Source organism: Ursus maritimus, unplaced genomic scaffold (genome assembly GCF_017311325.1).
Source record: "Ursus maritimus isolate PB19 unplaced genomic scaffold, ASM1731132v1 scaffold_12, whole genome shotgun sequence".
Taxonomy (NCBI): domain Eukaryota; kingdom Metazoa; phylum Chordata; class Mammalia; order Carnivora; family Ursidae; genus Ursus; species Ursus maritimus.
The window spans coordinates 2,864,022-2,882,440 of record NW_024423564.1 but is presented as its reverse complement, the minus strand read 5'-3'; the positions used below and the strand labels follow the sequence as shown (position 1 = coordinate 2,882,440).

General features: G+C 40.1%; 1 protein-coding gene across 1 annotated transcript; it reads right to left on the bottom strand.

The window, feature by feature from the left end:
- Positions 1–916: 916 nt before the first annotated feature.
- On the bottom strand, positions 917–16,789 carry ANP32E (acidic nuclear phosphoprotein 32 family member E). Its single transcript, XM_008695732.2, has 7 exons — positions 16,328–16,789; positions 13,343–13,492; positions 12,617–12,739; positions 11,478–11,640; positions 9,568–9,749; positions 4,607–4,661; positions 917–3,281 (listed from the first exon to the last, which is right to left on the bottom strand). The coding sequence occupies exons 1-7, from the start codon at positions 16,379–16,381 to the stop codon at positions 3,211–3,213; spliced, it is 798 nt and encodes a 265-aa protein (XP_008693954.1). The 5' UTR covers positions 16,382–16,789; the 3' UTR covers positions 917–3,210.
- Positions 16,790–18,419: the final 1,630 nt, after the last annotated feature.

The following is an 18,419-nucleotide window of genomic DNA, read 5'->3' as shown; positions in this document are numbered from 1 at the left end:
CCTTCAGCTCTGGTCATGATCCCAGGGTCCTGGGACGGAGCCCTGCGGCAGCTCCCTGCTCAGCGGGGACCCTGCTTCTCCCTCTCCCATTCCACGTGTTTGTGCTCTGTCAAATAAATAAAATCTTAAAAAAAAAAACCTATCGGTGTACAACAGATTTATAATCACTTTAGTTAACTATAGGTAAAAGTTACTTCAACTGTAGGTAACACGGTTACTACTTCAAACCAAAATACAAGAAGTCCTGGCTCATTTGCAACAACGGGGATTCAACCAGACGGTATTACCCTAAGTGAAATAAGTCATCAGAGAAAGACGATTAGAGGATCATAAGGGAAGAGAGGAAAAAATAAGATGAAACCAGAGAGGGAGACAAACCATAAGAGACTCTTAATCACAGGAAACAAACTGAAGGTTGCTGGGGAAGGATGAGGTAACTGGGCGATGGACATTGAGGGCACGTGATGTAACGAGCACTGGGTATTATATACAACTGAAGAATCGCTGAACTCTGCTTCTGAAACTAATAATACATTATATGTTAATTAAATTTAAATTTTAAAAAATTAAAAAGCACTGGCTCAGTCTGCAACTCTGAAAGGAAAATTAAGGAAATCCAGAATTTTTTCTGCTTCTTTGACAAAAGAAAATAAGGCAGATGAGGAGTTAAATTATTACATTGTAATGCCTCCTATGACATCCAAGTGTTTGAGAACTTCCAAGCTGTTTGTTTTTAAAAGGAACTTCAAAATAAGGCAAAAATAACATTATATTATTTTGCCTTATTTTGATATTTTTATGAAATAAAATATTACCATACTTTTCTTCAAAAATAAAAATAAGAAAAAATAAAAAGAACTTCAAAGCCCCCAGTGGTGGTGTTCCAAAAGTGAATGTCATACACTGAAACTAATAATTAACAACAAATCTTCCATTTATTTGAAGCAATTCAATTTCAAAAACTTTTAAGTTACAGCAGTCACAGGAAAAAAACAGGGAACAGTCAGAAACAATAAAAGAATAATCAGGAGTGCTGCATTTTTTTAACACTGTCATGGCTTTATTCAAAACACAGTTGCACAAAAGTATTAACTTCAAAGTTTTTAAAGGAGAGTTTGAGGAAATTTAACACACTATATACATACTGCCATACAAAGAGCATTAAAATAGGACCAAAAACTTCTACAAAATATAAAACCCACCCTTACTTATTTGCATGAAAATACCACCCACAAAGCTAAATAAAGTCTTAAAAAGTTATTTGGAGGCTCTAAATGTTGTTTTCAAACCAAAGAACTCTAATTTTGATTGCACAATAAGATGATTGATAAGAAAGTCAATATATAGATTTCATTTTAAAAATAAGTATTTTATAGTCTGGCATATACTATGCAATGAGAATTCTTAGGGACTAAAACAGGGCATTTCAACTGCTAAAAAAGGAGTAAAGTGTTAGCCTTTTGGACATTCCAATCCCCCCACTGAACTTATTCCAAGAGTTTTATTTCAGTCACTTGTGCAACTTTTTTAGTTTACCCACAAATAACTTCGTAATTTTTATTTCAAAACCCCAAGTCATACATCTGAAACTAAAAAAGTAGTTCTTTGCTCAGTAATTTAAATGTGTCCCAGTATATAAGTATAACTTCAATTAATTTCCTGATGCTACCTTTAAAAAAGTTTACAGATATTCAAAGCAAAGCAGAAGAAAATTTTGCCAAGATTTAAAAACCAATTGCCTTGAACACGGAGCCTCCGCTGCTACAAAAAGGGAGGCGTACTTGTCTACTCGTATTATTATATTTAGTAGCCATACAAAGAAATACACCCATCCCAAATATTTTTCTACTTTTAATGGATTTCCACTTGAAAACAAATCTTAATTTTAATATTTAGTTTCAAATATTTTTCCAACTGCCCAGTATATTCCAATTAAATGCTGTATCTGGTAGTACCTTAAAACTATAGGAAGAATAATTAAAGGTTCTACTCAGAAAAATTAGAAATACTTTTCAGTGTGGTATCTAAATCATTTGGGATGCTAACTTCCCCAAAAATGTGACTTGAATGTCTCATTAATTATCAACAGGCAAGTGTTCTGACTTTTGCGGAACATCAATGCTGCTTCTGAAAGCATCCTCTGCTTTTCTTTCTTCGCCCTATTGATACAGTCTGTACATCTTGTTAACCAAGGAAGAGTTACAGTAAGCAGAGTCTGTTGCATAAAACTGTATTGATAATAATATTCTTATCTCACAACATACTCCATTTCTTTCACTTAGCTTGTTTAAAACTGAGACAGTCTGAAAAGATGGCTGAGGCATAAAAGACTACATAGAGGTTTTCCTGGGTAGCCAGAAGTTTCCCAACTTTTTTTGGAGATGGAGGAGAGTGAAACAAGAAATGAAAGTGATCATAAAGGAGGAAAATAAAGAATGCGCACTAAAAAAAAAAAAAACTGCTGGCATGTTGCGATTTTCAGCTAGAAAAACAAAGGGCTCACCTGCATGTCTCTGAACTTTGTGTAAGCATTTTTCCTTCAAAAATAAAATCTTATTAGTCACCTGGCTTAAAAGGTTTCAAAAGCCTCCACAAAAGCCATGAACTATATTGTTGAATAGAACCTTTGCTATTCTGCTCCTACTTTCTAAGTTACTCATGTGACAAAGAAGCACCCAAATACCCTTAGCCAAAAACAAAAACAGAAACAAACAAACAAACAAAAAGGTCATTGCCTTTAAACTAAAGATCTCTGGGTCACCTCTAAAAATATAACCAACTTTTCAGTCAAGAGACTATTTTCATTTCATATTCCAGCCGACTGTGATTTCAGTTAACTTATAAATAACTTTATAACCTTATGAATGAAATGCACCAAACTACGCCTGTGTAAAAGTGATCATGTTTTAATTATGGGCTAAAAATAACTAATACAGTGAGCTTGAACGAGAAAAATGAAGATTCTAAATAAATTGCTAGGGAATTTCACAATGGGGTCAAGGAAAATTTTTTCTCTACGTACAATATGATCATTAACAGACTAGTAAATCTTATTTGGAATGATAAGGCAAAAATAGTAAAACCACACTTTTCCTATAAAAAGTTACAGGTTATCTTCTGTAGGGATCGCTATGGTACACGAAGAAACAAAGATGTGATCACTCTATTGCACGCCCAGGAACATTAGGGAATCTGTGGACTTAGAATGATCTAGTCATCTTCTTCATCTCCATCATCTTCAGCATCTCGTTTCCTTTTTTCTCCTCGAAGACCTTCCTCTTCTGAAGGAAGAGTGAAAGAAAAATTGTAAAATACTCAATTTTAACAAATGAATATTTGTTAAATTACAGTTTTGAATCTATCTTATTGAAAACTTAATGGCATAAAAAATTATACGTTAAGTTTCTTCTCTGAATTTCTTTCAATTTCAGTGTACTGAACAGACAATTTTAATAGACTTAGAAATCCGTAAATAATGACAGCTTGCTGTGCACCCTTGTGGCCAAATCATGAAGTACGGCTCAAGAACTAAGGGTCTGTCATTAAAAGAATCATTAGTAAATTTTTAAATTTATTTTGAAAGGCATAATAGGGAGCAAATCTGAAAACAACATTATCTGGGAGTTCAACTGCTCTTCTCTTAGAGATAAGGCTTCATTCACCCTCTTCAAAATAAAAGACCTAAGAATATAATAAATTAAGCTCAAGGTTATCTCATCTCTTCATACCAGTTTTGAAAAAATGTTATAGGCTGGGTGGTTTTTTTAATGAAATTATTGAATGCGCCGGGAAAATCACTCTTTTTGCTTTTTTTAAAGATTATTTATTTATTAGAGAGAGAGGGAGTGAGAGAGAGAAAGAGCACAAGTAGGCAGAGCAGCAGGCAGAGGGAGAGGGAGAAGCAGGCTCCCTACTGAGCACAGCGTCCGATGCAGGGGCTCGATCCCAGGACCCTGGGATCATGACCTGAGCCGAAGGCAGACACTTACCCGACTGAGCCAGCCAGGTGTCCCAGAAAATTTCTCTTTAAAAGGGTTTCACAGGGGCGCCTGGGTGGCAGAGCGGTTAAGCGTCTGCCTTCGGCTCAGGGCGTGATCCCGGCGTTATGGGATCGAGCCCCACATCAGGCTCCTCCGCTATGAGCCTGCTTCTTCCTCTCCCACTCCCCCTGCTTGTGTTCCCTCTCTCGCTGGCTGTCTCTATCTCTGTCGAATAAATAAATAAAATCTTTAAAAAAAATTAAAAAAATAAAATAAAATAAAATAAAATAAAAAATAAAAGGGTTTCACAGGGCGCGGTAGCTCAGCCAGACATCTGCCTTTGGCTCAATGATCTCAGGGTCCTGAGATCGAGCCCCGCAATGGGCTCCACACTAAGCCTGGAGCCTGCTTAAGAGTCTCTCTCCCTCTCCTTCTGCCAACCCCCACTACCACTCGAGCTCTCTCTCTCTCCTTCTCTCTCAAAAAAAAACTGTACACCTCTCAATGCACTCAGTTACCAAAATCAAATCAGAGGCCAGTAATAATTATAAAGACATTCTTTAAAGCATGTAAATAATAACTATAATTTTAATGTTAGGATTTTTTTTATGGCTAATGTAACTCACCCTCTTCTTCCTCCTCTTCCCCTTCTTCAACATAGTCATCATCATCTTCTTCATCCTTGAAAACCAAATATTCAGTTTGAGGAAAAAAAGCCATGACACACTTTTCACCATTTGGTAGTAATACATTTCAACAAGAGCAAAAAACTATGGTTATTCTGTATTCTGACAACCTCTGTCTAACTTATATAGGTCTTTTTTAAGAACTCAACTAAATCTAGTTTATAAAAATAAGTTATGTTTTAGACCAGCGCTATTTAAAAGAACTTTCTGCAATAATGGGGATGTTCTGTATCTGTGCTGTCCACATGTGGCTACTGAGCATTTAAAATGTGACCAGTACAAGGGCACCTGGCCGGCTGAGCTGGCAGAGCACGCGACTCTTGATCTCAAGGTTGTGAGTTCGAGCTCCACAGTGGGTGTAAAGATTACTTAAAAATAAAATCTTAAAATAATAAAATAAAATGTGACCAGTACAAATGAGGAACTGAATTTTTCATTTTATTTAATTTTAACTTAAATAACCAAATGTGCCCAGCGGCTACTATAATGGACAGAGTAACTCGACAATTTCAAAGAAAGGTTTTCTATTTTATAGAATGAGATAGAAATTACCTGAATCCTAGCCCCAACATAGTTATATGCATTGAATAAGTCACTTAATCTCTCTGGACCTCAGTTTTCCAATCAATAAAAGGAAAGTATCCATCTAGAAAGATCCATAAATTCCTTCTACATCTAAAAATCTACACATTAAAATAGCAATGTCAATAAAATCACAAAACTTGATCTACAACTTTTGTGGAAGGAGCTGTTCTGGATAACACAGATGTAAACATAGCCTTGAAACATCATAACTTTTTTTTTTTTTTTTACTTTAACCAACTGGAATATAAATCTCTAAAGTGCACTTCTATCATTTTATGCTAAACCTAACAAACCTTTCTCTTGAATCAGTCACAATCATTTGATCATGACCATAACACTAATTACTATTTGCCGATTCCCTCAGAGCCTATCAAAATATGGAGAATGGTTTTCTCCTTTTAAAAATGACTCTAGCCTGTACTTTGAATTGTATCTCTTCCTAGTTTTCATGCCTTCTCTTTTCAATTTTACTACTTCAATTTTAATCTGCTATGGATTCAGAAAATAGACTGGCAAGCTTATTAGAGAACTGAATATAAAAGAGAAAATAGGTTTAGAATAACAGCTTGAACACTCTCCGACAAAGAAAATGTCTTTTGTTGCTATATTTTGGTTAATCAGAGGCTTTTTACACTTACTGCCATGTTCCAAATAGTTGAACTCTACCGTATGTTTGAAAAAAAAAATGGAACCAATCTAGGGTCTCCCCTCTAACCCCACAAAAGTTTGCTGTTCCTTAAAAATACTTTTAATTGGCAAATGTCAAGAACTGCTGGGTAGTTAGGGGGAAACTTGGACAACCCATCTTTTTCACAGTATCCACAGCCCCATCTGTATCTAGAAATACTAAACAGAACCTGATTTCCCAGCACATAGCTGGAATCCCAAGAAACTCAACTGCACGACGCTGATATCAGAAATCAATCTTATACAATCAATTCAAACATGGAAAAGCATTCTATACCAGGACACCAACAAGATACAAGGAGGAGAAGGAATAAATGGGGTAGACAATAGTATAAAAAGGAACCACAACAGAAATCAGGAAAACCTAAGGCTTTAAACTAAAGAAGAAAAGAAAGGAAGTGAAGGTAAGAGGAGAGAGGGGACAGGGAAGAGGAAGGGAGTGGAAGGGAAAGGAAAGAAAGAAAAAAGAGAGACAGAAAGAAAGACAAGGGACACATTTTAAATATCTCAGATCTGTGGAGAATGATAAGGATGTTTAAATATTTGTGATTTTTTAAAAAAACATTTGAGATACTAATCACATTTATCCTTTGATAATTTAGAAAAGCCCAAGTCTCTTCTCCGGATTTGTTTTAAACAAAATATGGTTAGACTGATTGATTCATGTTTTTAAGCCTTTTTTAAAATTGAAGTATAGCTGACACACAACGTTACCCTAGTTTCAGGTGTGCGACACGGTGACTCCACCAGCCTGCACCTTCAGCTTGGCTCACGGCAAGTACAGCTATGGGCTAAGCCTTTAGTCTTTCATATCATCTATTAGATAATACCCTCAATAAAAACTCAGCTTTCACCAGAGGCTTGTTCAGTAGAAACTGTGGTCTTTTCCTAACTAACGGGAAAGAACGTTTCCTCACTGTACTCTGTATAGTACGGGGATCACAATTCCCAATTCTTCTAAAGCCCCCATACCCGTTTTTAAAGAAATATACTACACAAACATAAAACACTTCTTTATACATATTAATTTCCTACCTCTGAAGAGTAACTGAAATAAAAATAATACTCAAACCAAAAACAGCTACTCAAATCCCATTTCTATCTCCTTCTACTTTCTTTTTAAATCTCAACAGTCTCGGAAGCTTCTGACTCTCACCTTCTAAAAATAAATTTAAAACATAACTAATTTAAAATATTAAAAACATTGTAAAGATCCAAACCATTTGATCATGTCTGAAAACTTCTGGTACATGCTAGCTGGGTATTACACTGACTTATTGTGGGTATCATCTCAGAGATTTTTGCTCTATACTTAACTATGTCACTTTTATTTTATTTATTTATTTATTTTTAAAGATTTTATTTATTTATTTGAGAGACAGAGAGAGCACAAGCAGGTGGGGCAGCAGGAAGAGAGAGAGGGAGAAGCAGGCTTTCCACCAAGCAGAGAGCTCGATGCGGGGCTCAATCCAGGACCCTGGGATCATGACCTGAGCTGAAGGCTGATGCCTAACCGCCTAAGCTACCCAGGTGCCCCTTATTTCTTTTTTTTAGAGAATCTTTTTTTTTTTTTTAAGATTTTATTTATTCACTTTTGCGAGAGAGAGAGAGAGAGCATGGGCAGGGGGGAGGGACAGAGAGAGAAGCAGACTCCCCACCCAGCAGGAAGCCCCACGTGGCACTCGATCCTAGGACCCTGGGATCATGACTTGAGCCGAAGGCAGACGCTTAACCGACTGAGCCACCCAGGCGCTCTGACTATATCACTTTTAGTTAATGTTCCCCAATATTCAATGGAATGATAAACACAAACATCTGCAGTTGGTCGAAAGTCATTTTTAAACTACTTAATACTATTTAAACTTAAATGAATTACTGCAAAGAAAAAAGCCAAAGACAAAATAACATAAGTCCATTATTTTACTAAGTAGCTTAAAACTTAGGGGAGGGACGCCTGGGTGGCTCAGTGGGTTCAGCGTCTGCCTTCAGTTCAGGTCATGATCTCAGGGTCCTGGGATCAAGTCCTGCATCGGGCTCCTTGCTCAGTGGGGAGTCTGTTCCCTCTGCCTGCTGCTCCCCCTGCTTGTGTGTGCACTCTCTCTCTCTCTGACAAATAGATAAACTCTTTTAAAAATTAAAAAATAACAAATAAATAAAACTTAGGGGAAAAACATTCAAGCTGAATGCTGATGTAAACTGAACAGGCTGATTCTCTCTATGAATGCTTAAAGTGCTATTCTCTATTATTGTACAGCTGCCAAGTCACGAAGGCCCCAAACAAGTTTAAGCTCTATTTTTTTCCACATTAGTTTCGTATTTAAAATGGTCTCAGAAAAAAATTATCATTGATCAGTGATACTATCTATCTAACCAATGTAAAAGTCACTGAGAACACATAAGAATACTAATAATTTCTAGTCTAAGAGATATTATTTTTAATAATAAAAACTTGAATTATGAAAATAAAACTCAGTAATTTAAAAACATTAGGAGGAAACAGTAATTCCCAGGGGTAAAGATCATTTGTTAGTCAACTGACACTTCCTGTGAGCTTACTATGTCCCTGTCAATGTACGAGATGCTGAGACCCTCCCCTTAAGGAGTTCGCCACCTAATAGAAAGTGGCCAAATAAATAATTTTTTAGGCAAGTGTCTACAGGCAACAGAAGACTAACCGAGATTCAAAGGTAATGGAGGAAGGAGTGATTATCTATAAAAAGTTAGAGAAAGCTTCAATAATGAGACAACTCCAGAACTGAGTTTTTCAGGAGTTCACAAAGCATAATCTGAGTGTCAATCACACAAGTATACACATAAGTAAAATGCCATGGACGTGTACAGAAAATCAGTGCACTTTCCAGGCTTCAACTACACTATGTTTACCTCAGTAAAAAGGGAAATAAAGTTCATCAGACAGCATGGGTACAAAGTCATTTCAGATAAAAGTAAACAATGTGTCTACAGAAAGGCAAGAAACAGCTCGGTGTGACAATTTCATTTGGTATCGAGGGAGAAGAGGCTAGAGAAGGAAGCAGGGGCTAGATAATGATGGGCCTTGTATGCCTGGGTGGCAACAGGGAAACATTAAAGTGTTTCCAGCAGGCTAGTGATAGGATTACATTTGCATTCAGGCTACTACGGAGGAAACACCTAAATGGTGACACTGTATTCAGAGGGACCGTTTGGAAAGCTACTACAAAACCATAAGCAAGAAATAATCAGGAAAAGGAAAGTTTTCCTGAGTGCCTACAATGTGCCAGGGACTAGATACTTTACATACATTACCTTGTTAAATCCTTAAAAGAAGCCTAAGAGGTTGATACAATCTTAGTTTTATAAATTCAGAAGCTGAGGCTCAGAAACTTTTGTAAAATGTTTCCACCACAGTGCCCTGCAGCTCCACGCAGAATGGATGTGAAAGGTATCTGGGCAGTAAAATCAATAGATGTTTATGATCATCTGAATACAGTACGATCTGGGGGACAGTGGGAAAAATGACAGGCAGACAGATACACTCAGACCCCCGAGTTAGGAACACCTTTCAGATTTCTACACAACTCACTACTTACAGTACTTGGCCCTATGCCTAAATAATTAATTTTCAGCGCACATAAAAACTGCCTATTCACCTGGATTTCTTCTTTCATTAAGTACGAGAGGCCCACTTCCTCTTCTCCCTCTCCTAATTCTGAGCCTGCTTCATCCTCATCCTCATCGTCATCCTCTTCTTCTTCTTCCTCCTCCTCCTCTTCATATTCTTCAGGTGGACCAGCTTCATCTTCCTCTTCCTCTTCATCATCTTCATCTCCATCTTTAAAAATATTTGAAGATGAGCAAATGGCTGAGCAAATGTTTCTTGCAAGTATGTTGATCCTATCTGCCCTTGTCCCAGTCACTTCAAACTCTTAAGCCAATGGGTAGGTGGAAAGTATCTCAGGGTGATTTTCTTTAGATTTCCCTTTAAAGGGGCGCCTGGGGGGCTCAGTCCGTTAAGCATCCAACTCTTGATTTCAAGTCAGGTCATGATCTCAGGGTCATGAGTCAGACTTCACACTCAGTGGGAAGTCAGCTTGACTCTCTCCCTCTGCCCCTCTCCCTGCTCGTGCATCAGTGCTTGCTCTCTCTCTCTCTCTAAAATAAATAAATAAATCTTAAAAAAAAAAAGATTTCCCTTTTACAACATCCATATTTACTATCTGAGAAATATGGTTTCTATTTTTTTTATGATTTTACTTATTTATTTGAGAGAGAGAGAGAGAACAAGCTGGAGGTACGGGCAGAGGAAGAGGGAGAAGCAGACTCCTGACTGAGCAGGGAGCCCAACAATGTGGGGCTCGATCCAAGGGCCCTGGGATCATGACCTGAGGCAGATGTTTAACCAACTGAGCTACCCAGGGACTCCAAGAAATATGGTTTCTATTTCTTTTTTTTTAAGATTTTATTTATTTGAGAGAGAGAGAGCAAGCAAGAGAGAGCACAAGCAGAAGGAAGGGCAGAGGGAGAAGACTCCCTGCTGAGCAGGGAGCCCGATGTGGGACTCAGTCCCGGGTCCGGGATCATGACCTGAGCCAAAGGCAGACGCTTAACCAACTGAGCCACTCAGGTGCTCCAAAATATGGTTTCTAAAATACTGAATATTTCCAACGCATAGATTTTCATTGAAACATTATACGCACTAAAGTTTGTTTTACCTTGTAGATACTTCAAAACCTGCTTCTCTATCATTCTATCATTTTCTAACATTGTTTATCCATCAGATTTCTTTTTACGGTAAAAAAATTTTCAACCAAGAGTAACAGTGTCCCATTACTAACAACAGCCATTCCGTCATCTGAACTGTTAGTCGCCCATTTATCCAATAATGTAATTTCACCACCTAATTCTAGAACATTTCCATCACACCCCCTCCCCCCGCCCGTGAAAAAAACCCATGGTCATTAACAGTCACTCCCCATTCTCCTCTCACCCAGCCCTGGCAACCACTACTCTGCTTTCTGTTTCTATGAATTTGCCTATTCTGGACCTTTCATACAAATGGAGTCACACAAAATGAGGCCTTTTGTGTCTGGCTTCTTTCACTACATAAAATGTTTTCAATGCTACAACATGTATCAGTACTTCATTCATTCTTATGACTGAATAATATTTCGTTGTATGGATATATCACATTTTGTTTATCCATCAGTTGACAGGCCATTTGGATTGTTTCTATTTCTTGACTATTATGGGTAACACTACAAGGAATGATTCCTTTTTAAAAAAAAAAAAAGGTACTATTTTAAAAGTTCCCACTTTTACTAGGTGGTGGTTAAACAAGTTTACACGGACAGAAAATTTCACAGAACTTGATAGTACAATAATCATTAAATTCCCCAAAGCTATCAGAAATCTGAAAGAAGAAATACAGGATTAGGGCTGTGGGTTTTGTAATTTTTCTTGTCTTACTAACATCTTTTTTTTCCAACACCTAAACATCCAGGCCCCATCTAAATTGCACAGGTAGACTGGGCCTATATTTATAAGCATTAAGAACAATTACCCTCCTCCTCCTCTTCAGAGTCTGGTGCTTCGTTATCCTCCTGATCAAATCCATCTAAGTATGTGATTTGCTGCAGCAGTTCAAAAATACTTTCTCTGTAATCTTCCAGGTTTGTGATCTCACAGTTAAACAGATCAAGACTTTTCAAATTTTTAAGATTTTGCTGGAAAAGTAAAAAGTTAAAACTTACATTTCAAGATTTTAAATACTATGTTATTTCTTTTTAATTAATGAACCAGAAAACATGTATTTGAAATCAAAAGAATGATTTTTGGATTTTTCAAATTTTATAATGAAGGGTTATTGTATCAATAACTCTCTTTTTTTTTTAAGATTTTGTTTATTTGATAGAAAGAGTGAGCAAGCAAGCAAGTGAGCACGATGCGGGGGAGAAGAGGGAGAGGGAAAAGCAGGGAAGCAGGATCCCCACCGAGCAGGGAGCACAATGTGGGGCTCGAACCCAGGACCTCAGGATCATAACCTGAGCTGAAGGCAGAAGCTCAACCAACTGAGTCACCCAGGCGCCAACCCCCCCCCCCCCAAAAAAATTCNAATTCTCTTAATGAAGCCCTGTATGTAAACTCCACAAGAGGAGGAACTTTGTGTTGTTCACCACTGAATCTCCAGTACCTGGCTTAGGGCCTCACTATTAGTAGCCACTCAATATATTTTGTGACCAAATATGTGCATAAATAGGCAACAACAATAATGTGGTTAGCTGAAATCCAGTCAAGCTTATTATCAACCATTTCAACGTCCTCCCAAACTTTTTTAAAATTGGAGCAACAATTTTCTGAGTTTTACTTCATCTCATACCAGGAAATAAAGAAGCAAATAATAAACTAACTAAAAAAAAAAAAAAAAAATCAAGAAGGAAGGAAGAAGAACAGAATTTAAGAAAATACTGAGAAGCTTAAAACCAGATATTCAACTCCTGAAGTTAATAAAATAAATTTCTCAGATTTAAAAATTCATCTGAATGTTTTATTCTAAGAGAAGAGAAAGCAGTAACCATCTGGATTAAAACATGTAAGAAACTCAGAAGTTTCAAAGAGTGAAATATAAATCAATAAGATAAAACACAAGCAAATCTCAGAAAATCAACCAAAAAGGAGCAAGTCCAGAGACTTTCCACTCACCAGAGCTTCTACTGTACTGAGATCTTTGATTTTGTTTCCACTCAGATTGAGGTAGGTAAGATTTGGACATTTCTCTGCCAGGACTTCCAAACCTCCAGAAATTATATTGTCACTAAGTTCCAACTATATATTCAACATGGAGGAGAAACAAACAATGGTGAAGGCTTAGAGCAAATCAGATTTTTTTTAAGTTTTTTTATTTATTTAAATAAACTCTGCACCTCATGTGGGGCTCGAACCCACAATCCCGAGATCAAGAGTTGCATACTCATTGACTGAGCCAGCCAGGCACCCCCAGATTTTTAAAATATATCAATTTGAAGAAGGAAAACAATTGTCATTCTCTCTGGCTTCAAGAGACTGCCACAAACTATTAATTTCCAAATTCCCACCTCTGATCACCAATAATATTAGAACCCCTTATAATAAGCTTCTAAGCCAAATTTGGTTCCAGATGTGTTACAAACAGATTTTATGTTTCAGAGAAAAACATGTGGTAGATATTAAATCCAAATTCATGTCATAAAGCAATTTCATTACTAAGTTTAAATTTCTAAAAGCTGTTTTAGAGCTGATTCTAAAATCCTACATAAGCCATTTTCTTATCTCTAGAAATTTAGAACCTTCTAATTAAAAGGCAGAATGGTTGTTTCATTTGGCCAAAACTTAGACATATTAGCCCTTGGCTTCAAAATTATGATGATTTCACACTTACTACCAACTTACCTTTCGAAGTTTATTTAAGCTGGGCAACCGGGCCAGTGAACTTAGTTCGACATTAGCCATACTCAGAAACTCTAGTTTTTTAAAAGTATCATTCAGGCCTTCAATTTCCCCATTGACACAAAGGCAATTATCAAGGACTAACTCTGTCACCTGTAAGACAGAAAATGAATGATTCTTTACTTTGCAGTCTGTTTAGCGAAAGACCTGGGTCAAGACACACTGGAAATGTGAATATTAAAACCATCAATCCCCTTACACAGATCCTCTTCATTCTCTCCTCCCCCACCAAAAACTGAAATACAATCTAAAGTCATCATTATAAGTTAACATTTTAAATTTAAACTTAGACCAAGAAGTTCAATGACCGCTCAAATCACTGATGCATAAAAAACAAAACTTTGAAAAAGGTCTCATGTGAAACTTGCTTCTGCCCCTGATGAGAAGGATTCTCAACATCAGGGCATATATTTGTGCAGTGAGGGGATGCCCAGACTACTGGGACAGGATTCAAGTGAGCTGCCCTAAAACAGCAGAGAAAAGAAAGGAAACTATTTTACTCACGTTACAAGTTTAAACCCTCTTATCTTCAGATGATAAATGCCACTGTAACTCAAAAATTCCTTGTTACCCTTCATGAAGAAATGTTGGAAAGTTCATTCTGAGAAAGCTGGCTTTCGGAGGTTATTTGTTCTTAATAGCAGGGCCAAACAATGTCACCCAGAACAGTACATCCTTGACAAAATGTTATTTCTCTGTAACACCCCGGTAGCATTTTTGTGGACTTCTCCCCATGGTGGAGAGAAGTGAAGGGGGGTAGGCTGCATCCTCCTATTAGGTCAGAGTTGGAGAACAAAACTTGCTGGTATGGACTGAAAAGGACTTAATCTAAGGGGGAGACAGGAGACCCTGGATCTCTACTCCCAATGCAAAAATATGTTTGAGGAATTTTGAGGGCTAGAAACTAAACAAGGAATGCCACCTTCTCTATTTGAATATGACTGTGACATAATTATTTTAGAGACCAGAGTAAGCATATGATCTCCTGTTTAGAGGTAAGGAAGCCAACGCCCAAAGGGTAAGAATGACTTGGCTAGGGTCACACAGTTGGTATGACAGAGCTGTGCTTCCACTCTAAATCGTCTGACTCCTAGTCCAGCTGAGCCGAGGAGAGAGGTCCACCAGATTTGGTGTCAGAAAACCAGTTCTTTCACTTAAGTAAGTAAATTCACTGCCCTGGGTCTTCTTTTGTTAATTTGGATTCTAGAACAATACAATTCACCTTACAAGTCTGTCCGAAGGAGAAAGGTAAATAACAAACACAAAAAGTGTTTCTGTAAACTGTAAAGAGCGATACAAATATACGAGACCGTTATTACACCATAGGGGAGGAAGGAGAGGCTGCAAAAAGGCAACGTCTGGCACCCCCCCCCCCCCCCCCCCCCACGGGTAGGGTAGGTAAACAAAACAGGGTAAGGGGGACCAAATCTACTTTTCCAACCCAAGACACTCAAAAGCATTCTAAATGGGTGCTCCTGAGAGGCAGTTTTTGATTTTGTTTGTTTTCCTGAAGCCCCCGAACTATAGAAAACTCCCAGCTCTCTCTGGGATGATAGTAGCGACTGTTTCCTTCTCCCTGCCCTTTGCTAATTTCAGGGAAAGAGACTAAAAAAAAAAAGTACATAAAGACCTTGGGTTCCCACTCTGCACGCCGCCACAGCCCACCAAACAGACCCTACTCATCTTCTGCCCTGATACGCACAGGCACGACCCCCACCCCTGTTGAAACAACTACATCGCTTATATTCCACTTCTAGTGCTTATTTCAGAGGCCGCAATTAACAAGACTTGACGCTTTCCTCTGCGGTCTGAAGTGCGAGGTTCCTCGCGGGCCACCGGCCGCGCTCTCGCGACCAGCCGCTCCGACCCACGGGAAACCCCACTCGGGGCGGGGACTCCTCAAGAGAAAGAAGGGTCGCCTCCCGGCCCGCGTTCCCAGCGCCTCCGCCCCGGGCGGGGAGGGCTGGGGGAAGTCGAGGAGGCGCCCTCGAAAAGGAGGCGGAAACGCCTCCCGTCCGACCCCCGAAAAGTTGACCGCGACCAGCCTCACGTGGCCCCTCCCAAACCCGTCTCTTTAACTAAGGCGACAGCAGCAAGAGCGCATCATTTAGTTTCGCCGAATCCATCTTTAAAGCACAAAACTACTACGACCCAGTTGTTGAGTTTTATGAAACCTTCTCCAGGGATCAAATTCGGAGTTGCGGCCACTACGACACGACACGACACGCCGAATATCGTTACACCGCGGGGGGACGAAGAGGATTACGCCTCGCGTCCCCTCCCCACCTCCGGTCTCCGCGACGACTCCCAAAACTTACCCGCGGCGGGGGAACCGACCGCTGACCCAGATTCCGCCCGGCGGCGGTCAGCGCGCGCCGCTTCCCGGGGGAGTGGGCGCCGCCGGCAGCGGGCGGTCCTCAGACTCTGCCGGGGACCCCAGCCCGCGCCCGGCGCGACGTCAGACACCAGGGGCCTCGAGGCCGGGGGCACCCCCCCAAAAAAGAAAAAAAGTTGGCAGCATTGCAGAAAAGTTGGACTAACTTCTCAGGCGACGATGGCTGCGGCAGGGGCAAGTGGGACTGGGGGGTCGCGCCCACGCAGCCGGCCCCCGGGAGGAGGAGGGAACCAAGTGGCGGAGCGGTCCCCAGCACGCCGCTTCCCGCCCCCACTAGGCCTGGGCTCCCGACTCGAAGAGAGCCTAAAGAGGCTAAGCCCCAGGCACACACAAAAACGCCCCTAGAAACTTAAACCCTTCGCCATTTTAAGTAGAAGATTTTAATGATTTAACACTTAAAATTAAGTATCCCCTCAACCCTAACCCCAGGTGGGGGTTCATTATCCCTCCCCACACACCCACCCGGACCCCCACAAACCCGATCCTCTGAATACAGGTCTGGTGGGGAAGGGGAGGGGGCTGAGTCATCTCACCTCCTCCGGGGCTCTGTTCCTTAACTCCAGGTTAATCCTCTTCTTCATCTCCATGTCCTCCTCCTGCTCTTCTGCTACTACTCCCTTCCCTTACCCTTTCCTGCCTTTCCCACTACCCCCAACCCTTAATTTTTAAAAGATTTGGAAATGAATGAAAAGAAAAGCAAATATAATCGCCCACCACCTCCAGATAGGTGTGGGGGAGAAAGAAGAGAATAGCAAATGGAGTCCAAGGAGTTGGAACTCTAACTCGGCTGCCCCCACCTCCTTGTCCACACACTCGCGCGCACTCACACGCACGCACACACACACGCGCGCACACACACGCGCGCGCACACACGCGCGAGCGCGCACACACACACACACGCACACACGCACGCACACACACACACACCGCAGTTCCTTCCCCTTCAATGGCTGCTCTGAGACTGAGCCTCCATGACACGGCACCGCCAACCCCCTGGCCTACACTCCACCCACCTCCCGAATGTATTGGTTAATTCTTCAGCATCACACTGTTTCATTGGATCGCATAAATGTCCATCAGTTTTCAGGGTGGACCTGAACCAGAAGCGCTATGTCTATTGGCTACGAGCAAGCGCGCAGTTAACTCCGATAGGTCCGGGAGGGTGTTCGTCCTGGGGAAACGATTTTGAATCCCAGTAGCCCCCCTCCTTTTCTTTGTGTGGTTGGCGCGCTTTCCCTAGACGTACGGACGGTTTTGATACCTGCTGGATTTGGTTTTTCTGTTGTGTTCTTAGTGTGAAAGGGAGGGAGAAAGCATCCTTCTTATGTGCCCAGGTGGCAGGACTGATAACACGCACCGGCTCTTGGCTGTTTCAAAGCACCTTGCGGCCAAGGTGCACTGAGCTTTCGTGGCACTGCCCGGCTGAGGATAGGCTTCAGATGCAGAACCAGACGCCGGATAAAGATAGTATTTTAACTTCCAACATGAAGGACTGAACGTTTTTGAAAACAATTGGGTGACGTATATAAGTTAGGCACCTTTAAACAAAACTATCCTGGAGGAATTGTTACTGAGGTAATTGTTGCTGTAATAAACACCAAGACCTTGGAGGAAAAACAGTGCTGGGCTAGTGAAAATCAGACATCATTTCGCATAGAAATGGTACTGCAACGCCTCTCCTTTCTAATTTCCCTTTGGTTGGTTTCCATGGATATCTGTAGGTTAAATGTGCTTTTAAAATCCATGAATGTGAGATATAAAAGAGAGGGATAAGAATGATCTTTTTAAATTTTGTTTTGAGAGTCTAACTTCTTAGTTCTTGCTTAAATTTGTCCTTTTCATTCCCTTACACCATTCTCAGGATAAATACCCGAAGAAATTCCAAATGATTTAGGGAAGAAAGTGGGTGAATTAGCCCAACCCCTCTCAGAGCGGAGTGCTTGTTTGCTTTGTTTTCAGTTTCTCTGGTTAGAGACCGTAGGGTTTCAAACAGACTCCTCACCACTTTGCCACCACCCCTCCTCCTCCCACACAGAGACACACAACTCCTCAATTAGGCTTGATTTAAAATGTAAATATTTGGTAGTTAGCATGTTAAATACTTCAAAGGAAAACAAAATAGTGATTGTCTTCTCCTGAATAAGTGTTTCCTTTGAATTCTTGAAAAGAAGATTTTGTGACGATGAAAACAGAGGGAGAGGGAGAGCTTTTGGTATAAAATGACATCTCTGTGGGGCAATTCGGTGTTAGTTAAGTTTGTTTTAACACAGGCTAAAGGAAGCCAGGATGATATGAAAACAACCAAAACAGATTGAGGAAGAGCTTTTTTAAAAAGGGGGGTGGGGGGGATGAAAGAGCTAAAAAGAAACTTGAAAGCACATTTTAGTACCAGCTTGGGAAGAAGTCCTGTGGTCTCATCCCACCAGCCACTGGAACTCTGGCATGAAATCCCAAAGAGAGTTCAGGGAAGGAGATTCAGATTTAGGAGTCATACACATATGAGTGATAGTTAGGGCTATGAGAAAAAAAAAATCATAAGATGCCTACAGAGAATATATTTAATAAGAAGGCTATCAGACAAAGGGGAGAAAAACATGATCGAGGGGAAAGAGGAGAGAGGGATTG